A 24893-nucleotide genomic window follows, 5' to 3' on the forward strand; every position below is an offset into this window, starting at 1 on the left:
CAATTTACCCACAAGAAAGTGGAATCAGTGTCAGGCCCTTTTTATATCTGAGGATCTTAAAGTAGACTTTAGTGACACTAGTAACATCACTCTAATAAAGATGCACTATCCCTTATTGATGTTACTTTGAACTACACAGTATATCAATATATATACAACATTTTATCCTCTCACTGAGCAAAAACAATTGGATATCTATTTTCTACACATCTTAATATGGTTTTAATATCAAGTAACCACAAACAAGAAAGTGGAATAACCCTTTAATCATACAGGATAGGAGGGGAACAATTAAGTAAAACAGGATGGGATTTTATTATTATCTTGTATTCTGAGATTTGTCCTCAACTCCACCTACTGTTCACAGAGGAATGATAATGCATCTTTAGAAACATATCTCTTTATACATTTTATACAGACAACAACAAAACCCAAAATCTTTTATTTAAAGAACCGGAAAAAAAAATTATTAGCCTAAAAAAAAGAAGAAGATTGGAGTATTTTTAATGCTTTCTTTATTATATCCAAGTCTTGAACAGAAAAAAAGATGTAAACATGATAAATAAATAAGAAATAAAATGTAGACTGTTCCCCCCACCTCTTAAAATGTTTGACTTGGCCTTCCTAATGAAAATGAACTTGTAAGTGTCATAATAATAAGATTTCTTAATATTTCAGAAGTCTGTTTTAGAATGGAAAAAAAAAACAACAACAAAAAGCAAAAGAAAACAACAACCAAAAACTAGGAATGTGAGTTGGGAGGATGTTAAATTAATGGCGGGCAGATCTGCTGGAGCAGGCACAAAACAACTGCCTGCCAATAAATAAGATACTGGGGGAATGCCTTAGGTTTGTTTTCGTTTTGTTTTTTTCATTTAGGATGAAGGCCAGGTGGATCCTACATACAGTAAGCAGCAAAATTAAAGGTTCAGATGAACTAAATAGATCATTTAAATAATAATTATAAAAACACAACAGAGAGCTACTGTCCCCAGCATATTGGTCCTAAATCCCATCATACCACAAGCAGTTTGAGACTTACCCAGTCTCCACACCTACAAGAAAGGAATGGATGAAGGCAATGCCAGAACTGGGAAGGGGGAAGGAGGAAGGAGGGTAAAACTGGAATGGCAAACATCACCTGGAAGCTGAGTGTTTCCTTCAGTGTGGCTGCTACTGCTCCTCCCCATTGGGCATCGATCAATTTATTATTATTTCCGTTATTAGATGCTTCATTGGGCCAGTCACTAAGGGGTTGACCCAATACCAGCTGAAATTCCCTGGGCATTTTTCTACTGACTTCAACAGCTTTTGGTCAGACACTAGTTCTAATAGCTCCCACACCCCTACTGCATGCAGAATGTGGAGACACTGTACATTTAGGAATCATCAGGGGAGGTACTCATGGAAAATACCACTTGTGGGATGGGGAAGACTGTCAATTCCCAAAAGCACATCAATAAACTTGGAAAAAAAAGAATCCAGGGCCAGACCAAAACAGCTGGACAGTTCAAGCTATACCTGCCTGCTAGAACCTAAAATAAGGTAATGCTGATCCACAAAATACAGAAGGCAGGAGACCAGCGATTCCAACACAGAAATCCTCTGAAAGGACTGAGGGACAAGATAGGCAGGCACAAGGTACTCGGGTTCTTGCAGATAACGATCATCTTTCATGTGTAGTTTCAAATGGTTCTCCTCGGTATCACAAGGCAGGAAAGGGGATGCTTCTGCCTCATCTCCGAGATGATCAGTGACAAGTCAGTGGGCAGGGGCCAGCTGTAGCTCCTTGAGGCAATAATTCAGTGAAGCAAAAGTAAAGGTAGAATCACATATTTCCTTGGGCTGTATGCCTCTCCCATAGAGATGAGGAGAAGGGACTCCCTGGTATAAATGAGTGACAAGGCCCCACATTTAAAATCTTGCTAAGCTGAGGACTTCATACTTGGTTTAAAAAAAACAACCAAACAAAAAAACTTAACTTGTTGAGAGCACTTTGGAGCTATCACAAAGGACTGAGCCAAATATGAAAATAAACATCTCAGATTTCTCGGATGGCTTTTGCAGGCTGGCAGCAGTGGGGTTTGAGTGCAGCGAAGGCCACACCTAAGGATTTTTTCAGAAATGCAATTGGATTTTGCCACCTGCCTACTCACCAGAGCTAGATAAACCTTTTCCTTTCCAAGAAACTTGCCTCACACTGCTAAAAATGCTTGTTTGCCTAGGAGACAGATACACAGCTAACGAGGTGGTCAACATAACTGAACTGCAACTGAAGAGGGGACAAGTCACTATGTTAAAAACATCACATCTTTAATTAAGGACCAGCAAGACTTAAGAAGAGGTTTATGTTGTCCTACTATGACTTATATTAACTCAGGTTTGAGAAGGCACCTGACTTTACCTAAAGTCCCTAATAGGAATGCTCCAGATATGTCAGCTGAGCCTTGACTCCAGGGATCTCTCGCAAACCCGTGATCAGCTGGCCTCAAAAGTAGCTGCCTCGCTTTAGGATTCACCACTTGTCAATGTTACATTCCGCCCAGAATAGGTGGAAATGACACGTAGAGACATTTTATTGAATAGCCTTAGATTCTAAATCCAGATTGGCCCAAACAAGCATCTGGCAAAATGGAAACAATTAAAGAAGCAGCAGTTTCTCCTAAACTGACATCATCTACATAAAACTGTACAAAAACAGGATCAGCTGTGCTAACTACCAAAAGTTTAATATCTACTTTATTAAAAAGGAAGCCTTGATGTTCATGTAGGGACAAAAGAACTCCCTTATCAGCTTTACTTGTTGCATAAGCTCAATTTCAGACCTCTAGTACTGGTATAATGATGGAAATGTTTAAACAACAAAAGAAAAAGCCTGAATCACTAAGAGTTTTACAAAGGAAAAATACCACTCATCTCTTTCTATTTCTGGCAAGTCTGGTAAATATTGGGGCAGGAGGGAAAAAAGAAAAAAAAAGAAAAAAAAATCTACCTTTAGAGCCAAAGTAGTGTCCCTTTGAAATGATTCAAGGAATGGGGCAGTGGCCAAGGTTGGAGGGAATCCAGCCCTGCTGAGTAAAGGTCTGGTTCCACAAGACTGAACTCCATTAATTCCCTGTGGAGTCAGTGGGAGCTGCAAGAACAGTCATCTCACAGGACTGGCCCTACCATTGCATACTGCATTTCTCCAGGTCTGGCCTAACCAAGAATTACTTTTTTTTTTTTTTTAAGAAAAAAAAAAAAAAGAAAATCCCACACCAAAATAAATAGCTGCCACCACAGCTTCAACATGCTGGACCAAAGCAGCTGACAAGCTGGGCAATCTTAGTGCGCACATGGCCATGACTTGTCAGTGCCTTGACATCAACAGGAACTGAGCTTGGGTCCAGGCAGGAATAGGTTCAGCACATTGCTGTCTTCAGTAGTGAACATCAGCGTTAGAGATGCGTTAGAGCATCAGCTTGTGCCCTCTGGTGTCCTCGGTACTAGCAGCCAAGATAATGGGTTGGAGGAGACAAGGACCCAGGACTAAGAGCAGAGCTCTCTGATGTGTTTCTGGTCTTTAAGCCAATCAACCCCAACAAAATCAGATCAATTACATTGCAAAAAAAACAGAGGCCAAAGACTGAGGTGCAAATAATGATAATAAATTTTCTTCCAATATCAATTTGTCAATCACAACCAGAGGTTGCCAAAAGCTCTGCTGTAATTTAAACACGTCATTGCTTGGAGTATGCAATGCCTGGTAGAGAAGTGCCTTGTGGCCTGTGTTGTACCTGAGGTTACACCATCACCTTCCTCCTGACCTCAGGAGCTGGGAATCTCTGAGCAAAGACCTGCTAGTATTAACTGCAGGGATGTGTGCTGCTTTGCTTGCCAAAGAAAAAAGGCACTGAGGGGACAGCCAGATACTTTCACCCTCTTATCCACTACCAATCTCCCTCCTAGATTTATAGGCATGTGGTGCCACCTCTTTTTCAGTAGCACATTCTGCAAAGACAGCCAAGGCGAGGGGAGGATTTGCTAATAGGAAGAGTTCAGCATCTGAGTCAGGAGCCGTGATGGGAGGAAGGTGTAATACTCCCTAGACAGCAGACAGCCCAGGAAAAGTAAACAAAGGAGTCTAGTAGCAGATTTGGTATCTACCAAATGGGGGTAAAACCCTGCCAAAGACAATGATAATGCCACCCCAGCAGCTGTTCTGATGCTACTCTGGCCCTGAGATGTTAACTTGGGTTTTGAGGAGACCAGGAGGATAAATATATCTACTTATTAAAAAAAAAAAAAAAAAAAGTCATATGAGCCTCCTACTGTCTCTGTTCACTATGTCTGTGCCACAGGTCACGGAATTACAAGCTCTGACCTTGTTGCTGAGCCCTTGCACTGCTCTCAGACCCCCACTGCCCTCCCAGTCATCCCGCTCCTGCCTTTACAACCCCACTTGTTTCCCCACAGCCCTTCCCAAGAGGATAGATCCTAACAAGCCTTTAGAGTTCAGAGCGACTGGATGAAATGTCATGGGATTGACAACATTGGAAATGATAAACAGAGAGAGAAAGAGATAGAAAAGCAAGGAAAGAAAGAGGTCTAGTAAAATTCACTAACCAGATTGATCTAAGCACAGAGCATAACCGATCAGATCAATTCACAAAGGAAAGGGCCAACTAGCGACTGTCTCCAGCTCGCCTTCAGTCCTGGTCAAGAGTGTTTCCTAAGTCCACTACAGCCATGAAGAGGTTTCCATAGGCAGCCCCTACAGACGGGAGATCACCCTCTCCAAACAGTCCTGGCACGTCAGTCCCACCCTTGCCGTTTCCTGCCTCCAGTGAGTTGGCATTGGTCCTCACTCTCCTTCCTGGAGCTGCGGCACTTCCCCATCCTTGTTCTTGCTGCCCTTGTGCTTCAACGATCCTGTGCCTGTCTCTAACACCATGGAGGGGGGCTTCCCCCATGGTGCTGGGTGGGAATGTAACACACTGGCAATGGGGGGCTGCGGGGGGGATTACAATGCCAGCAAGGTGGGAGAGTTCAAGGAATCCGAGGACTGGTCACCGCTGCTGCTGCTCCTCCGGTGAGCTTTAGAGCAGGACTCGGACGGGGAGAGAGGAGACTCCTGATCCAGCACATTGGGGTAAGTGAACACCAAGTTGGAGGAGCCAGGAGTGATGGCTGGTGTTGAGGTCACCACGATGGGAGTGTTGAGTGCCTCCTCCCCATAAAAACCTCCGGCAATGCTGATGGGCTTAATGACAGACCTCTGGGCTTTGTCAAGGACCAAAGAGGAAGATGGGATCTCTTCCTCCACAGGCTCCTGTTTCACCACCACTGCTCCGCTTGCTCCAGTCCGAACGCTCTGGAGGCTGCTGGATGGCGGGCTCCGGCGGTCCTCCGGGCTGATTTTGCACACGGGGCTATGAGCCACCAGCATGAACTCCAGTTTCTCCTTCTCCTTCTGGAGCTCAGCAATCTCCTTTTGCAGCACTGACTTCTCCTCCTCCAGCACTTCAGTTTCCTGCAGACAAAGAAGGAATAAGTAAATGTCAGAGGCTCTGACACTGCTCCTCACCCAGAACATAGCCATCAAATCCAGTCCCCTGCCATCATGAGCAAATACACCACAGTCCCTTCATGGGCCAAACAAGCACCAGGCCATTTCTAGTTGAGCATTTTGCATCTCCTGCTTTTATTGGGAAACTATCCCCAAACTTTACTAATCTAAGGGTTATAAATGGTCTTCTCATCACACTGCCTTAATTTTCTCATGGCCAGTTTCTACCTCTGTTTTGTCCTCTGACTTGCATAACTCTTTTCCCTCACTGCCTACCTGCCAGATGCCTTTACAGAGAGCACTCAGATTCCCTCCCTTTGTTTCTTGTGTTAGATTAAGTCAAGTTCTTATTTCCTAGAGGGAGGGTAGCATAGAGCAATCTCTAAACTGTTCCCATTTTCTCTCTGTAGCACATATTCTAGATGAGGTATGGCCTGACACTTGCACAAGGGACTAACACTTTTACCTCTGCTGGATCATCTCTTGATGCATCCTAGAATTATTGCATTTACTTTTCCCATGGTCACATCAAACTGATGGTTCATAGTCAATCTGTGAGCAATTAGTATCTTCCTGTGTGAGGAGCTCACCATTTAAGAGAAGTTCTGGCCCTTGGTCCTTCAGGATATGACCTCCCACTTCATACTCATTTCTATTAGTTTAGTCATGAGGATCCTTAAATTCTTCTTGTATGATGTCCTTTCCCCCCACACTGAAAATACCTCCCAGCTTTGAGTCAGCAGCACATTTCATTGGTGTGCTTTCACTGCTTCTGCTGTTAATAAATTCCAATGGTTAATAAAATCAGATACAACCAATCCCAGGCTGGTTCTTGAGGAGTGGTGCTGGAACTTTCCCTCTAGCCTCACACCTCCCCTTGCCACCCCCCAACCCATCCTCACCCCCTCTTCAGCCAGTTCCTTATCCACCCCACAGTTCTTGTACCCGTCCCTATCTTTTCTAGCGGAACTAGTAATTTCCCTTGTGACACTGGACCACATGTCTCTAGGAACTGCAGACCAAATATATCTATGGTGTTTCCTTTGTGCAAAAAAAAAAAAATCAGTTATCTCCAACCAAAGAAAGGTTAGTCTAAAGGATGCAGCTTTGATGGATACACATAATGTTTGCCTCATTTTCTACTGCTCTCAGGTGACCGTACAGTGCTTTTTTTCCTCAAAGCATGCATTTGAGGCACACAGCATCTTTGTTTCCACTTACAGATGGAGACCAGAGGTAGGGAGACTAGTGCTAGCAGGCAGGCTAGAAGAGAGTGGAGTGGCTAGGATGTTTTGGACAGTCAGCACTGGGAATTTAGGCTCCTGAGCTCCAGACCTGAGCCCTCACCACCCAAGCTGTGGTAGGGGCAACACCACCAGTCAGCCTCGGAGCAGCAACGTCAGAAGGTGAAGGCAGCGTGTGTTTCGCAGCATGTTCTTCAAACATGCTTGCAGAGGGAAAACAATGCCCTGCAAGCTAGTCCAAAGGGCAGGCGACAAGGAAAGAGAAATGCATGCAGAGCACGTACCGCCTGGAGTTTCTCTGTTAGCTCTCGACGCCTGTTACGACACTTAGCAGCTGCCAGCTTGTTCCTCTCTCTCCGGATCCTTCGCTTCTCTTCTTCCTCAGGCGACAGCTGTGGGCAAGTGCCAAGAAAACCCACAATCAGATCTGAGCAAGGCATTCCTTGAAGTTTGCGAGGATTTAACCACAATGCAAAGAAAAAAGGCCTGATCCAGCAGGATGCTCCTCACTCCCCCTCTCAACTGATGTCAGCAGAAGATGAAAGTGTGCAGTATCTCTGCTAGCACCGGGTCTTAGCAGAAGGGTGAGGAGAAGACAGTGGGGAGCAGGGGGAAGATTGTGTAAGAGGACAGTGAATCTGCACCAAGGCCAAACAGATAAAAGATGCTCTGATTGTTTCACAACTTGGGTGGTAAATTAAGCAAAACCAGAGCATGATGTTGTAAGTGCCTCTTTCTTAAAAGAAAATATCTGCTGCTTCCCACACAAAAATAGTTGTTAGCTTGAAGGTTGGAGATGGGGTGGGGGGAGAGGGGGAAATCAACAGAGCTCTCATGAAGTCCATGAAGCAACAATGATTTATACCACCCAAAAATCTGACCTCAGATTTTCGAGCACTAAGCGAGATAACACACTGTGCTTCTTGCATCAGCAGGCAAGGCTCCAGTGATATCAAGGGCTTCCTGAGGCCAGCTGACATCCTCACTGATGTAAATCAGGAACAGTTCCATAGAAACCCATAGAGTTACACTCTTGCGAAACCAGAGGAAGTGAGCAGGAGCCCACAAGACCTGGTCAAGTCAGGCTTAGCATTTTAGGTTTGAGACAAGGTTTTATAAATCTCAGCAGCGGCAGATGTGCTTGTATCATTGCAAGCAACAGGGGAGCAAGTCCAGCAACGTGAACGGGGCCGACATTGCCAGGGTCACCACTGTCTGCCCGTTGTTCACAGGAGCCAGTGCAAACACAATGGTGTGGGGATTCACGGCACACACTTGGCAAACAGAGTCACACGACACATCCTCCTCTGCCATGAGCTGACCCCGCGCCGTGCACTTCAGCCTCACTGGGCTGGCATGTGCTGCTGGGGCTTTGGCCCAGTGACTGCAAACCAAACTGAAACAAGTGGTCTGGGTGAAGCACTGTCTGATCTCATGTATTCACCAGTAGAGAATGGAAAAAAACCTCTTTCCTTAATAGCTTTCAGTTTTAATATCTTCTGGGACTGTCGATATCACAAACAAGATAGTCACCATTTTACTATCTCTTCTTTTTAGTTTTATTTTTACTCTAACCTCATTCTGGTTTGTTTTGTTATTTCCTTAGTTTCAATCTTCAGTTTCAGAGAGTTTATTTTAATCCCTGGGCATTCCCCTTGCTCTGTTCTGCTTTTTTCTGGACACTACAGGTCTGCCATTTCAGCCAGATACAGTGCAAGTCCCTGGATGCACACTGAGCAATACAAGCACTTCTCAGACTAGCAAGGACTTCAGGACATGAGCTGTGCACCTGAAAGCTTTTCCATCAGCAGGTTATAGCAATCCATCTCAGAGCAGGCCGTTCTCTCTGCCCTGGTGGACAGCAGCTGGGGCTTTTGCATATTCACCCCCCCAGCAAGGAGCCCCCTCTGAAGGGCAGCCCCGGCAGGCACCACTTCCCCTGGTACGGCTCTGCTTGCTCAGTTTCCAGCCCATACATGTGTAGGGTAAACATGTATTTGCACAAAAGTATCCTCAGTACGGCACAGCATTAAGCATGCGTGTAATTTCTGTACTGACTTGGGGCCTCTGTATACAATTTTCAAGTGCCCTTTTATGCTTTACAAGCACAGATCTCATTGAAATACTTGGGGAACAAAATTATTCCTCCCCGGGCCTTCAGTCATTTTTACATTATCCATCTCAGAGGCTATGTTTTTTAAAAATCTCAAAGAGACAGGACTGAAGACCCTAATGTGGACGTGCTTAACATTATAATGGCTCTAAAAAGGAATATTCTGTAAGCAGTTGCTGGATTTATTTGAAAGCAGTTTGATTTGGCACTCTTCATGCCCCTGCTACATGCATTATCTGTGGTTTGTCCAGGTCCAATACGTGCATTCACTGGCATCAAAACAGGCTCTTTTCATAAAATGTTACACAGTGTCTTCCAAAATGGCACTCCAATTCAGCGTTCACAAGCACCAACAGCGGAAATCTGAGCCAAAGAGTCATGGTAAACCGCCTGGGTACTGACTTAGCACGTGCCTAATCAAAAGGACTTGGATTTGAATGACCCACAATGAACGGCTTGCAAACAAGCCACAGGCCAGGAATTGCTTGGCAGACATCCTTCAGCAAATAACTCCGAACAACAAATAAACTGGAGAATATGGTGATCTCTTCACGGCCAATTTGTGAACACAGAGGCAGCATTTGTCAAACAAATTAGTTGCTGCTAATTATTCTCCCAGTTCTCGTGAGAGCTTCCCTAGCTTTGGACACGAGCCTTGTGCACAGGGAACTGGGAAGTAACCGTGTGGAAAGGGCTGGCACACACCATAGGAACCGCATCTGCCCCACAGAGGGTCAGATTCATCTTTCCCAATTAAAAAAACAGGTCTTAAGTGTATCTGCACTGGCTCCCTGAACAGAGGTGCAACTCATTCTGGACAAGCACCTTTAACCCCTTCCCTGCCTTTTAGGTCTATAAGACCAGCAGTGACTCCACATAAAATAATTGGACTGTGAATCAAAACAGATGACGTGGAAGTAAAAGTAGGGCTGATGTGCCTTATTAGAAACAGACCTCATGCAATAGCGCTCTAATGTACTGAGGGTGTGCAGTGTGTCTCATTACATTTCTCTGCAGCGACCCACACAACTGCTGCTTGGGAACAATTTGGGGAGATCTAGATTATTCATATCATCTATTAAAAAAAAAAAAAAAAGTCAGCCTAGCACTGTGGATAGATATTCATTAGACAGCCCTGGAGAATGCGGTTTCTGACAATGAGATTCACAGGACTGAAAGGATTTCAGGATAAGACACCTGCATTTAGTCCACCCCCTGCCTGAGCACAGGATCCAGGGGCCTGGCTCTGCAATAAAAGCAGGAACCGAGCACAGGCAGCAGCGGTGCAAGCTACCTCACCCCAGCTATGAAAATGCCACCGTGACAGCAATGGAAAGAGCTCTGCTTGTGGGATCATCACCACGCTGCTGTAAAGAGATCAGGCGATTGCGTGTTTGCAGCAGGAAGGTGGATTCGATCCTAGACATGCAGAAGGCTCTTTCTAATAAACTTAAGATGTTATAGGGGAGCTGCTGCTCCTCTCTGCACAGTTCTGGTTGGTGCTGGTGGTATCACCCAAAAGTGAGACTAGAACAGGGCTAGCTGCCACAGAGCATATATAAAATACCAGTTGATGCACTTAGGTCATTTACAAAACTAACAGCCAATGTAAAGCTCTTTTGTTGACTCAGAGGTCTCCTTCTGCTTGGAGTGGCAGTCAAAGACATTCAAACCGAAACCCAAGGCTCGACTTCAGAGTTTCACCTGCTTTTGATACCAAGCCGCAATGTGGCCCAGTGGTGTGAAGTGTTTTATGGAGATTGGTTAACTCTTGCCATATGATGAGGAAGCAGTAATAAAGTCACCCTCCACCTTATACCGTAGTCATCCTGAGAAACCCCAGTGCATGTCCAACACGCAGGACAGACCTCAACTCTCCTGCTTGGGGCTGGGAGATCCTGTAAGGGGGCAGTGGGGGACTCCCCCTTGTGCAGGGGAATCTCTGTATGCCTGTTTCTGAGATACCCTGAGTCACTCTCCCCACAGCGATTACCTGCTCATCTCTTCGTCTTCTGCCCACTGTGGTCCCAATCGTTTTAATCACGCCAGGTCGCTGAAGGGCCGTGTGTCCAGCCACCGAAGACAGCGGGGGCAGTGGATGGCTGTAGGGATGTGAGCGAGAATATGGACTTGACATGGAGGTGATGACCGTGGGCTGGACCATCCACTGCAGGTCTTGGCTGGTTGTGATGGCGTTGATTGTAGGGATAAAAGCACTGCCTGATCCTGGCATATCTACTCGAAATTTCTAGAATTCAGTAGGGGAAGAAAGAGCGAGAGAGAAAGAAAAGAAGAAACTGTCAATGAAAGCAGAACATGGGGGATTGCTCAGAAACCAGCTAGGCCCTAAAGAGCAGCACCAGTGAGGGCCAAAGCAGGAGCAAGAACCTGCTCAGAAGCACCTGAAAAAAAAGGAAGGGTCTGTTGGGAGCCTCTGTGGGATCCCAGGCTGCTCCCACCCATCATGGCCCTCTGCAGAAAGCGTTTCCCCTCTGGATTAACCTTGCCTTCTCCCAGCCTGCTTCCTCACCTCCCTCCTTCTTCCCCAGCATCCCTTACGCCAGCCTCCCTCCACTGGCAGGCACTGCCCCACTGCTGCCACCTCCCCCCACACAAGCCCACCACTGCTTCCAGCATGGGGCAAAAGGGGAATTAAAGAGTTTCTAGAAAAACACTTCCCTGCCAATCCAAAGAAAAGGAAGAGAAACTTCAGTTCTGAAATGCCTTTACCAAACAGTGCAAAGCCTTCTACCAAAGGATGCCCCTGAAATTCTGGTTCAGTCCATGCAAGGTTTCCATAGCAAGAACAACAGTTTACTTCTTGTTCAGTGGTTCTGTGCTCACCACGCACACAGTGCAAGAAACCCAGCCCTGGAATGGTTACGTGCAAGGATATGTATTTTAATAGCAGCCTATAAAACAGGTCTTAGGATTCAGATCGGACAAGTTCCCTGCAGCTCTCCACGCTGTCTAGACAAAACAAGGCAGCAGTAAAACCAAGGCAGTAGGTAATGATCTCCTCCAAAATACATGTACACCTTGTTTCAGACAGAGGTAAATCCATCTGGATAATGTGCTGGCACTAAACAGCAAGGAAAACAATCACCTGTCCCCAGAGGGGGAAGCAGGAGAGAAAGAATGCTTTTGTCTGTGAAGAGCTCTCTTCAGGAGCCTTTCAATGGTTAGACTCAGTTTTACAGACAAACATGCCTTGCTCCAGCAATCTTAGCACTCACTGGGCAAGGGATGGGGCTCGTAGGACCAGCTGGATAGCTGCTGTAAATTTGTGACCCTTGAAATGGTCCTGTGAAAAATGCACATTCTTTGGTCAACAAACTAACTTCCCAGAGAAGCAAGAACCCTTGCACCAGCCTGACCTCAGCTCAGGTAAGCCTCCGAGATAAGGGACAGCACTTCATAGATTTCCTTTTCAGGGTGTGTCTAGTCAAGCACCTTGCTTATGTGCTTTGTTAAACCAAGGCTACTGCAAGTAGTATTGTACGTTCTGATAGTTACAGCATTTTTGGCCGATATTATCCAGAAAAAGTCCAACCGCCTAAACTTGGAGACCAGAAGACCCAGACAAATCCCAATCTATAGCTTTGGGCAGCTCAAAACCTAGCAAGAAAGGGCAGGAGAGGGAAGGACTGAATCAAGTTAAGCAGGTGGGGAAATACACAGGCAGTATGACAGTGGCACCAAGGCCTTGGCAAAATCGCCACCAGAGCCTCCATGATACACCTGGAGCTTGAATCCAAAACAGGCTCACACTTTATAGTGAATGCCATCTTCATGATCTCTCCCAGTTAGAGAGGCTCAGAGCTGGAAACTGTAAACACTATAGAAGGGTTTATAGGTGAAGATCCCTTTCTTTGCTGTACCCATCAGCAGTGTAGGTTGTGACCATGTGGCACAGGAATGGATGCCTTGGTGCCTCCACAACCCATAGCACTATTACAAAGGGAGCTTAACCTTGCAAAAAGGAAGCGTGAAACTAGTTAAACCACAGGTGCTCAAGTCAAGAGGTGCAAGTTCTGCTTCCAATTCCACAAGTGACTTCTGTCATGACCTCTGTCTACCTGTGCTATTCCTCCTGTACCCAAAAAGCAGAGAAGAAAGAGTCCTATCTTTTTTGCAGGATTGCTAGAAGCCTATGGTTGAAAAACGTACCGAGACTTTTGGTGCTTCACTGTGCAAAGTTACTGTTTGCATTCCAGAGGAAACAATCCTTGCAATACCATATTATTGTAACTTCCAACACCTAATGACCTGCTCAAAGTTTCCATCAGAGGTCAGGAAAGTCAAATGCACCAAAATCAGCTATATAAAAGCCAGATACAAATGTCTGACAGAGATCAGGCTCCGAGTTATTCACCAAGCGGCTACTTCTCCACTTGCAGTCACTCTTGTATTTGACTTAGGACTTCACTGTAACACTAGTTCCCAGGACACTGAAGGGGAGCTGCTCAGTTCAGCCACATCCTTCTGCGGCTCCCCAGCGTTCTCTTTCAGACTTGGGAAAGAGACAAGTCAGACTGCAGTCCCTGTCTATGCCACGCACCATCTCTGTCACAAACTTCCCTTCTAACCCCTTGAAATGTCCTAAAAAGCTCTCCAAGATGAGGGCCTGTTTTGTTTTTTCCCCCCAGATATCTAAGGAGCACATGGCTGCGACAGGCTAAGCCTCAAGACACAGGGCGCTTGGGCTCCGGTTGGATTTCATAAGCATTGCTTCCTGACTGGCCAGCTTTTCCCCACAAATTTCGCCTCCCTGCCAGGACACCGTGCCACCACCACCAGCCTTGCTGCACCAAAACACTGCGGGACCCCCCCGTGCTCTGCCCAGAGCTCCTGGCACCGTCATTTCCAGGGGCAGGCCCCGACTTCATTGCCACCTTCCCTGCACAGCCCCTTTGGGCACCCATCTCCTCATTTTGGAGCTGCAGACCTTTCCCCAAACGACACCCCAAACGCCTCTCCCTGTCCCTCCTTGCCCCTCGGACAGCTTTGTCCCCCCGGCAGCCCACAGGATGCCGGCAGCACCCCTGCCCTGCGCCACAGCGCTGCCTGCCCTCGCCCACTTCCCCCTAGCCTCCCCGGCAGGGACCTCCCGGCCACTTCCTCCTCCCGGGTGCCCGCAGCTCTCCTCTCCTCACCCAGGAGAGGCGCCCCTCTGCCCGCTCTCGGCTCTCCCCATCCACCCTCTCAAAGGAGAGGCTCACAGGGCCGCGGCAAAGATTTGGCGATAACCAGACTGAGGTGCTGCACACATACCTGCATGCACAGCGCGCGCTCAGCCGCAAAGCCTCCCCTCTCCTCCTGACCCAAGCAACACGCAGATCAAGGTATCATTAAAAAAAAAAAAATTAAATAAACAAAAAGAGAGAGTCCTATTATTAAGAGCACAAAGAACTGAGATCTGTCCCCCCTCTGCCTTAACATAAGGGGTTGGAGAACAGCCTCAGAGATCCACATCCAAGAGGGTCTCCAGCAAGTCCTACCACGGTGAGGGACAGGCTACGTTAGCAGGCCACAACTTAGATACAGCAGCAGCAGGGGAATATTTCAGGCTTTGGCTCCACAGTTTCCCTTCTCCATCTCAGCGAGGAATTTCTATACGGTGCCACGTTGCACCTCCACTCCCCTCCAGACCTCCAGTTACATTTGCAACCGCAAGCGCTAAGCAGCACCAGAAACCAGTCTGGGAAAGGGTAAAATGGCCAGGGAAGGGAAGGGGAAAACAAACAAACAAACAAACAAACAAACAACAACAACAACAAAAAACCCAGTCGATCGCTAACAAATCCTCAAACGAATATCAAATCTGGGGGGTATATCCTATAACAAATAAAAAGCCCCTGATGGTTATCCCGTGTCGAGTGTCTACTTGAAGGAAAACTGGACATGGGACTGGGATATTTCAGGGGAAAGTCAACTGGTCTGAAAGAGCACACAAATTATTCCCATTAAAATCTATGTTTACCACATGGCAAGTCAATGATTAGGAATATAACATGACACGCAACTTAAAAGAAAAATGTTCCAGCACTGTGTTGGATGGGAAAAATAATTAAAAAGCATCAAAGTTTTGGCTCAGACACACAGTTTCCACTTAAACATGTGACTGATGCATCTTTTCTTGCTTTGGGAAATAAAAAAAAAAAAGAAAGAAAAATTTCTACAATGCATATTTTCTCAAGCGATAAAACTCTGCAGATCTCCACAGCCCAGAATCAGCAGAACAGCCCAATTCCTAGGGTAAAGGCAACACTTGCATTTGATCCTAATCTACAACATCTGCAAGGATCAAGGGAAAGACGATGCACAGGGCCTTGAGAAATCTCCCAGATTCTTAAAGAAAACATTTCTGTTCTTGCTAAGCCAGCGTCCTGCTCAAAGCCCCGTTAAGATAGTAACCTTAGAAACTACTTTCTGGCACCCATATCAAACACTACACATGAGAGCTGCCTGGGGAAGGCACACAACACCAGAGAAATAAAAGGGGGAAAAGTAGTTTCAGCCCCTTTCACGCAGATCTCAGTAGCTCAAATGCTAAGCACGGCCAGAGTTTCACAACCTCCTGAAACAAGTGCCTCAATCTAGTGCATCTACTGAACCTGAGAAGGAAACCGAGACCAAAGGATTTGCAGCTTGCCAAGCATGTTGGGTTTCTCGGATCGCCCTACTCCCCCCGCCTTGTCCTGGCATTTACTGCAAAGCAGTGAATAATCTGCTTCCAAACTACAATCCCTGGAAATCTTCGCCCTCAGCGCAGCCCACAGAGGGCACCAACGAGATGCGTTTGGAGCAGGCTGGGAAACGCGGAGAGTCATTTCTGGTAAAACTTCTTTAATGTGAGGAATGTCACGGGCTGGTACGGTTGGCAAAGTTTAATAGTGGACTTTTTTTTTTTTTTTAATGATCCTATGACTTCTTGATGTGAAGACAGAAATCTGCTCACTCTGCCAGTTCGCCCATACAAGCCACACATGAAATAACAATATGGGGGGGGGGGGGGAAGGAAGAGCACAACTCTGAAAAAGAAAGAGTGGGGATAGGCCAGCTGATGTAAACAAGTTATGAAATAACCTACGTTTGTATAACTGGCCCGATTGTGTAATGCCTTCCACAGAAGTGGTGGATTTAGTCTATGTAGGCATATAAGCCATTTCGAGATGTTTTCTTAGGAAAAACGAAAAGGCTTGTTAAAAAGAATTAGTCGTCTTTTACATCCATGAATTCATGCAGCTTCAACAGGAAATATCTTCCATTCTTCAAGTTCCATTTATTACTCAAGACCAGAAGCTCTCAAGAGGAAAGAAGTATTATCCCAGAGTGTAACTAGATCATATAAGCCTCATAAAAAAAAACTTGCATTCGAAAGGTCAAGAGAACAGGAAAACTGATCAACGGCTAAACACCAGCCAGCAACTCTCGGCAATCAAAGGACTGTCTGGACAGCAGGAAAAAGCAAACTATCACACTGTAAGTGTTTAGAAGGTCTCACTGATGGGAAATGTAAAAATAGTTTCACCACCACAGACAGAAAGTTTGGGGGCAGGGGCAGAAAGCAGGGAGACCCCTTTAGACACCTTAAAAGATGAAATAAAGCCTGCTTAAGGGGTGCCTGCGTATGTTTTAAGGTGGTTTTAACAGCGTTTGGAAGTCACACAAGCCCTCTCAAAGCCGCTGTACAGCGAAGACGCCCAAACTGTTGCGAGCCAGCTCACATGAAGCTGCCGGACTACCTGGAAAACGGTGATGAAAGGAGGAAGAAAGAAGAAGAAAAAAAGAAGCTACGTAAGCGAACAAAAGCAGGACGAAGCGGGGGAAGAATAAGCCCCGCATATGTATTTCCACTACCATCCTTGGAGCGGACGGGACATCGCGGGGCTCCTCGATTTCCAGGGCGGCCCTGCCCCAGCACCGCCGAGGTCCCGCCGGGACGGGCCCGCGGGCAGAGCCCCACGCGCGGCGGGACGGCGCCGTCCGCGCAGCGCGCACACGCGCGCACACCCCGACCGAAACCAGCGGAAAACTCCGCCAAACTCGCGGCCCCGCGCGCAGCCCGCCCCGCGCAGCGCAGCGCCGCGCTCAGCGCCGCCGCCCCGTCCGGGCGCGGCGCCGGGGGGAGCGGGGCGGCCGGGGGGAGCGGGGCGGCGCGGCGCGGCCCTACCTGCTGCGCGGCGCCGCTGGGGTAGGTCTCGGGGTGGCCCGGGGAGCCGCTGCTGCCTCTGGAGGAGGTGTCGAAGCTGCCGGGGTAGTCCTGGTACATGGTCCGCGGCGGGGCCGGGGAGACGGGGCGCCCGCCTTCCCGCTCCGACACCCGCTCGCTCCCTCGCCGTCTCCCCGCCCCTTTCTCCCGCCCGACCTTTTATTTTCCGCCGCTCGCCTTCCCAGGGCTCGCCGAGGGGCGGAAAAAAAAAGAAGAAGAAAAGCAGGGGAAAAAAGCTTTGGGCGGAAAAAAAAGAAAAAATTTAAAATTTTCAGAAGGGCTCAGGCGGACAGCGAAACCCGGCGGCGGGGCAGGGGCTGCCCGGCCCGCGGAGGGCGGCGGCGGGGGGCGCAGCGGGGACCCGGGGCGCGCGCACCCTCCCGCGCTCGCAGGCGCGCACCGCTGCGCGCTTCCCGGCACAGCGGCCGCGGCTGCGGAGCGGAGCGGCCCGGGGCTGCTGGCGCCGCGGCTCCCCGCCCCCGGCGCCCTTTATAAAAGTGCCGCTGCCCTCGCGCGCCGGCCGGCGCAGCGCGGCTCCGCGCCCGGCTCCGCTCCGCGCCCGCCGCTCCGCTCCGCTCCGCGCTCCGCTCCGCGCGCCCGCGGTGACTCAGAGCAATGGCACCGCGTCAACCCCGCGCGCTTATTATCCGGCCCGGCCCCGCCGCCGCCGCCGCCGCCGCCGCACCATGTGCACTCGCACACGTCAAACCCGCGGCACCGGCCCCACCTCGCCCGCGCGGGCGCTCCCACCTGCCGCCGCCGCGGGGGGGGCCGCCCCGCCCCCCGCCCCGTCCGCCCCGCCCCCGCCGCCCCCGCCGCCCCGCGGCTCCCGGCGGCCCCGCGCCCCGCGCGGCGGCGGCGGCGCCCGGCGGGGGGGCGCGGCGGGTTCCCGGCAGGCGCCGCCCCCTCCCGGCCTCCCCCCCCGCGCCACCGCCCCGCTTGGTCCCGTCCATTGTCGCACGTTGCCAAAAATGGTCATTTGCGTCGCACTACGCGAGCGCGGGTTTCCTCGCCGCGGATGACGTGCTCCGAGAGGGATTCCCTGCTCCGCCGGCCGCCGCTCCGGCTGGATTTAAAGGGGAACGGCGCCGCTGCGCCCGCCGCGCCGCGGGTTCGAGACCGCCGCCCGGCTGGGGGGGGGGGCCCGGCCCGGCCCGGCCCGGCCCGGGGGGCGGCGGTCCCGGGGGGAGGGGGCTCCGGGGGAGCAGCCGCCGAGGGCCCGCGCAAGTGGTAAGGGGGAAATAACGGCAGCGGTAACGACAGTAATAACAACGACAACAAAAAGCGCGCTGCCCGCGGGCAAAGCCGCGCCGCGGTGTCCCTCCGGCGGGGGCTCCGTCCTCCCCGCCCCGCGCCGGGCGCCTCTGCCCCGCCGGGTTGCCCTGGCGGCCCGGCGCGGCGGTGCCGGGGAGAGGCCGCTGCGGGGCCGGCGGCGGCGGCGGCGGGGCGGCGGCGGTGGCGGGGCGGCGGGCGGCCGCGCCGTCGGGCAGGGCCGCGGGCGGGCTCCGCGCGGGGCCCGGGGCGGGCGCGCCTCAGCCCCCGCCGCGGCCGGCGACGCGGTGCGGTGCGGCGCGTGCTCGGCGCCTGGGCCGCTGCTGCGCCGGGTTGGGCGCCCCGACGTTGTGCTGGGCTGGACGTACAGTGATCTTGACCGCTTTTGTTTTTTCCTTTTTTCTTAATATAATTTTCTTTGTCTTAGCGGATCTCTCCGTCCTGCCGGGAGCTGGCTGCAGAGCCGCTCCGGGCTCCCGGACCGCAGTATGTCACGGTAGCAGTAGGTAACGAATGGAGGCTGATTTACGGCAGAAACCCAAGGGCAATGACTGTGACACCCTGCCTCAAACAGGGGCTGCGTTACGAGGTTGACACCTGACCCAGGCTGGAAGGCGGCAGATCTGTCCTCACCAAGAACGGGGACTTTTGGTGAGCCACAGCAAATACAGCAACTGCACGAGTTTACAGATTATTAAAATGTTGCTGTTAAAAATGAAATGTTTATTTTTCATCCTCCCTAGAGGATTCATCCAGAACTTACAGTGTCTTTTCTGCTGTTAGGGAAGGAGAAGTCATCTAAGTTCAAGCTACAAAATCCCATTTAAGTTGTCTCATGGACAAAGCATTCTCTCACAGGAGCTCATGAGAGAGTAATGGGCTTTCCTGTGCTCCTACTGTCATCCTAGGGAAGGAAAAGGCAACACCAGAGCTTTGGGGGAAGTCTGAAAAGAAGCAGCATGTCAGTGAGACGTCTTTAGCACCTGACAAGCCAGGCGTTTGGGAATAAAACTCCTGCTGATGCTGTTTGGTTTTCAGCACCTTCATTTTCCAGGCAATTGAAATTCTTGATCCAAATTAGCTGGCCTATTTCGTGCAGCGTCTAACTTTGGGGGGGGGTGGGGCCAGGGCTATAAAAATAAACCAGTGCTTCCAATTTGCATTGCATTAGGAGAGAGGAGTTGGGGAGGGGGAGAGTTGCTTTAATAGGCACTGTGCGATTGTGACGTTGTTTTCCCCTTTGATTGTATGTCAAACAGATGATCTGCACATGCTTGATTCTGCTGGAAAGAGAATTAGTTCAAGATGCAAGAGGAATTAGCCTGCAGTTGTTAGGAGATGAACAGAGACAGAAAAACACACGTTGTAATAAAAATAACCTTAACGAAAGGGGTTTTTTGGCCTGTCACCTCTCTTGGATAGCTCTTCTGCCTCCAGTTCTCCTCAGGTACTGGCTACTGGCGGCCCCAGGATTTAGCAGATTACATGAACCACTGCTCTAACTGGGGATAATAAACCCTGGGTTTGTTCATGTTTTAAATCAAGCTGATGGTCTTGTAGAAATGAAGCTACTGTGCAGCAAGGAATGCAAAAGTTAACTGGTCCAGAAAGACAGCCAGAAAAAAGAGGGGAGGGTGGGGGGAGAAAAGACACTATAGCTTTAGTATTAGGGCATTTTGCTAGTAGAGAGCCCAGATTTCTTGTCCTTATTCCTAGAATTGTTTCTATAATATTTTTCTGCTCATTGTTAAACCTAAAATACCTGCTTTCCTCATACTTCAGCTCAAGTACAAACATTCTGAGTGTTGTTTTCAAACATTATTCCAACATGATTTTGGCACATCTACCATGTCCTGCCAAATTTGCATTAGACCTTGTCTGGGAACAACTCGCTTGAAACGACATTCAAGTGCTGTTTTAATATTTGGCTACAGTTAATGTGGATGCAATTAGTTGACACTTGTAAATCCTCAAGTTAAAAGCCCTGTGAGAAGTGTAGGAAGTTGAAAACACACCTGAGGCCAAACCCTCACTTGGTGTCAGTCAGTGGACTTCTTTGGCTGGATCTGCACCACCTTACCCTCAGCAAGCACCTGACCCACAGCCTTTGGACGCTGTGTTGAAGTAGGCAAGTTTTACAGTATATTTACATTGACTTTGCTAGAGTTGCTTCTGGCCTGAGAGTGTAAACTCTCTTGCTAAGACAGAGCCACACATACAAAAGTGAACAGAAAAAGTGAGGAAAAGTAAGCAGCACCATGGAGACTTTTCATTCTGGTACCAGTCCTTTGTAATACTCTTTTTTTTCCTTCTTTCTTTCTTTTTTTTTGGATCAAAGTAGCACAGGCTAGCCTGGCTTCCAGTGCCCCAGACACATGCATTTTTTAATCCACGTACGGACCAAGCTTCATTATGCAATATGCTCCCTGCTTCCAGAAAAACAAGAGATAACATGTATGTCTGCCTAGTCCATTCTTGCCTGAACCATAGACAAATTAAGACCAACCCACGTTCCAGGGCAGAAGAGGATCACTGTGAGGCAAATGAGACTCCGGCTGCCTGCGCTCCTGCATTTCTGTAGCAATTAGGAGACTGAAACCAAGACCTGGGAATGCTTTTCACAGTGCGCAGGAGCGAGGGTTAAGGGCACTCGGTAGCACCTTAGACTTAGCCCTTTGCACGTGTGTGGCAGAGCCGGGGATTAATACTTCCTGCTCTTGGACTCCCTTTCCAGGCCCTGCTCTATCAGTCGTACCGTGCCACCTTCTTAAAGGTGCAACAATTGATATGAGATTGAAAGGGAAAATTACACTGATGTTCCTCTTTCTCCTTGCACCTCTCTTTTAAAATCCTTTAGACTTCACCTACAAAGAAACCTGCAGTAATTACCTTGTCTTAAGCGTGAACTGCAAGCGCCATGGCTACCTGCACTGTGGGCTGGGCAAGCCAAAGCCCTGGTGGCCTGGGGCAGCCTGCAGACTGGGCAGGGGAGTCGGGATGCTCCGGGACGCGTGCCCAAGGGGCAGGAGTACGACCGCTTGGCACCGGAGGGGTACGGGAAGCTGCAGAAGAGCCCAAGAAAGGGTACAAACCTTTTTTCCCTTACGGTTCCTTGTCTCCTGTTTTAAAGCTCACCTCCGTCTCCCTCCAAACAGGCACTATAGCTATGACCATTCATTAAAAAGTATTTTTACTACATAGGCGGTTTTGTCCTTTCCTCAGACCTTTTCCTCCATTGAAGAATCAGCGTATGTGTTTCCAGGGCTCTTCAGTGCTTCCCAACAACTGTACTTTCATCTGCACAAGAAGTTAGCTTTTATATTGTTTCTCTAAGCGCTAAGAGCAAGTGTTTTGATGTTAACTTCTGAGAACGAGCTCTTAAGCTACCACCTCACACTTAATTACAGTTATTTATTAAGTATTCCAGTGTATCCAAGAGAGAAGGGAGGTTTTCTGCTTCAAAGTGTTTCTGGACATAGTTTGGCCAACACCTTTCACCAAGTAGAGTGCTTTTCCCAACCATGCACTGTCAGATCACAGAGGCTTTTCTGCTGTTGATAATCCTGTTGTTTTAGGAAGGCCTGTACACAGGGCCCTGATCCAGCAAGGCGCCTTATCTTTGCAGGAGTGACTCACGCCTTTGAATTGCTCTCAGGTGACTGCTGCGAGATGCCGCGTGTGCTCGAGCGCGCGCGCAGCTGGGCCAGGCCTACGTTCCCAGCGGGGCAACTGCTGCAATGCAGCCCCTTCGCCTTAACGAAACTAATCCTGCCGCCGTTCCTGCAGCCCGGCAATAGGCTCTCCTTTAACTCTTTCACAATCCCGATGCCAACAAAAGCCCGGGATAAAGCCGAATGCTATGATGCTATTCAGCTGTTTGCACAAAGTTTCAGTGGAGCTGGGGGTGAGGACAGGAGTCTCTCTCCCCACACTAGTTCCCTGTACCCCAGCCAAATCGGTCCAAGTGGGGGCCTGGGGCATGGCCTTGAAGGACTTAATCCCACGGCTGGGGCTGCAGCCTAAAGCAGTGCCCCACCAGTCCAAGCCCCCCTTCTCCCAAACGCTCCTGGGAGCCCTTTCCTTGGTGAAACCTTTCCCTCATCTTCCTGCACGCCCATTTTCTCCCACCAGCATTGTGCATATGGCAGTTTTGTTTTTTTGGCATCTTCCCTAGGGAAAAAGACAAACTGCTCCCTCCCTGCTGCCTTCAGCGCCTCCAGCGTGGGGCAGGACAGGCCGGGAGCTGGGGCGGCAGGGCAAAGATGGAGCCTGCAGTCCTCCGGGGCCAGGCAGCACGGGCAGCAGCGAAACGATGCTGTGGCGCTAGCAGCGCTGAGCTCTTTTGATGCTGCCCGGTACCCCGTCCACATAGGATTGCGTGGCAGCTGCAGCGCGGTGCCTTAGCCAGCAGTCCTGCTGGCTCTGCGCGGGATCAGATCCACAGCAATCCCAGACGCCAGACAAAGCCAAACACTACTTCAAAGCAGAAACAGCTTCAGCCTGCTTAAACTGCTCCAGAACAAAGGTCCTCCCTGCCCACAGAGAAGCAGGTGCAAGAAGTGGATTGGGACCAAGGCATTATTAAGAGTGACCACGACGCACAGTTTATGACACTTTGCTGGTCTAAGGAAGGAAAATAGCTTCAGGAGATACCAGCCTAGGGACGAGCAAGCTCCCTAGCCCCAGAATGTGCAGGATGCGAAAGATGGGAACAGAGATCCCAACAGTCGAGCTCTAGACACCTCTTGGCATAAGATGAACAGTCTTATCTTGATACCTATGTTTGTTTGCCCAGCTCAAAACCTGCCTCAGCAACATGAGAACTTGCCTTTCCCCACTCCGGCATCCCGGGTCAAGCACAGATACCACCTCATGTCCCTGTGGCCATATGGTCCTGCTGTCACAGCAGCCCACTGAGGCTGATTTGCACTGCTGCTCAGCACGGTGCCATGCTCACAGGCCCGAGCGAGGCTGCACATGTATGGCAAAGGGAGGACGGACCCCTCCAGCCTGTGGGAACCTGGCCTCGTGGTCCTGGAGCAGGCTTAGCTGGGACTTCTTGGGCTGGGCTTGGGCTTCTGACGTCTGACGGGCAAAAATATCCCACATGCTGTGACCACTGAGGAGGGCAGGGCAAAGCAGCCGTGACAGCACGTGGCCCCTCAGCCCAGGGGCCTTCCCATGGGGAAAGAGGGACACGTTCATGTGCCACAGAAAGTCCCCGCTGCTGACCAGTTCAGCCTGCAGGCACCGTCTGCCCGGGGACGAACTGTCATTGTGGACACACAGAGCGCCTAATGGCAGGGTAGCTGGCTACAGGGCAGAGTTTGGGCCTGATTCTTTCTTCGTTACGTGGTTTTGTAAGGGACATGAATATGTCCTTGTTGTACGCCCACCTCGCTGTATTTCGTGAACGGAGCTGCCTGTTCCGGTGGGGCTGGTGGGAGCTCAGCAAAAGGCCTTCCTCATGTCAGTGACAGCAGCAGAAAGACCCCAAAACCCACATTAGGAAGAGTGGAAAGAAACCTGTTAGCGCCCATCTGAACAGAGGCTGGGGTCAGCAGCATCCCTCAAAGCGCGTGTGCTGGGGCACGGCCAGCGCCAGCCCCTCGGCTGCTCCAAGGAGGGAAGCCACGTGCCACACTGCAGCAGGTTTGGCCCACACCGGTGCACTGCCGATTTTCTAGCATTATTCTCTGCAGTATTTGGCGCTGGCCGAGTGGATCACCCAGCTGAGCTTATCAGACAGCTCATTGTTCCTGTCTGGGTGATTCAGCCCCTCCAAAGTATTCAGCAACGGTGCAGGGAGGAGGAGGAGGGAGGCATGCGGCACGCTCGCAGATACTCCTTCCGATAGCAGATAAGCACATGCGAGTTAACATCTGAGCTCAGATCTAGTTCAGGCAGCTTGACCTTTCTGCTGGTAAACCTCCCTTGAGTTGACATGAGAGAGTTTGACAGAAGCACTCAGGGAAATGTGTGGCCAATAAGTGAGACTTACTTTTTCTAGCAAGTAATATTGATTAGAGCATTGCCTGCAGACATGGCTCGAGGGGGTGATGGGAACTCAGCATAGCTAACTCAGGCAACAGTCAGAAGGGATGGCTGAGACGCAAGGTAGAAACTGCCAGGGTAAAGTAATTCATTGACTGAACCTGTAAAGTGTCCTTTCCATCTCTTACTGTGGTGACTTTAACACTGCTGAAAGATACTGGGCTGAAAGCCTCAGGGGGAGGGTGAAGTCCTGCAAAATTTGCAAGCTGACTGCGCTCCCTGCATGGCTCACCCGTGTCCTGATCCAGGTGGATGTCTCTGTGATCAAGTGGCTCAAATCATCTTCCTGGACTGTTTTTCCCTCTGGCTTCCCCAGCAAAGGAACATCAGCTGTCAGTACTGATAATTTCCGAGAATTTGAGCAACTGGGACTGGAAGTGGATCAAGGATCCACTCTGAGCATCTGAGAGAGGCTTTTTAGTCTGTCCAGGATGGGATCTGCCCCCG

At 49.7% G+C, this 24893-nt stretch overlaps 1 protein-coding gene and 1 long non-coding RNA gene across 3 annotated transcripts; one reads left to right on the forward strand and one right to left on the reverse strand.

The window, feature by feature from the left end:
- Positions 1–498: 498 nt before the first annotated feature.
- Positions 499–17427, reverse strand: FOSL2 (FOS like 2, AP-1 transcription factor subunit). Of its 2 annotated transcripts, XM_067293175.1 has the most exons (5): positions 17082–17427; positions 14180–14224; positions 10899–11153; positions 7077–7184; positions 499–5512 (listed from the first exon to the last, which is right to left on the reverse strand). In XM_067293175.1, exons 1-5 carry the CDS (start codon positions 17178–17180, stop codon positions 5003–5005), a joined length of 1017 nt encoding a protein of 338 aa, XP_067149276.1. In that variant the 5' UTR covers positions 17181–17427; the 3' UTR covers positions 499–5002. The 2 variants fall into 2 exon arrangements, with proteins under 2 accessions (XP_067149276.1, XP_067149277.1); XM_067293176.1 differs by lacking the exon at positions 14180–14224.
- An 887-nt stretch (positions 17428–18314) lies between these two features.
- LOC106485474 (uncharacterized) lies at positions 18315–19781 on the forward strand. Its single transcript, XR_010883696.1, has 3 exons — positions 18315–18350; positions 18820–19043; positions 19652–19781. It is a non-coding gene; the product is annotated as an uncharacterized lncRNA (long non-coding RNA).
- Positions 19782–24893: the final 5112 nt, after the last annotated feature.

This window comes from Apteryx mantelli, chromosome 3 (assembly GCF_036417845.1).
Source record: "Apteryx mantelli isolate bAptMan1 chromosome 3, bAptMan1.hap1, whole genome shotgun sequence".
NCBI lineage: Eukaryota > Metazoa > Chordata > Aves > Apterygiformes > Apterygidae > Apteryx > Apteryx mantelli.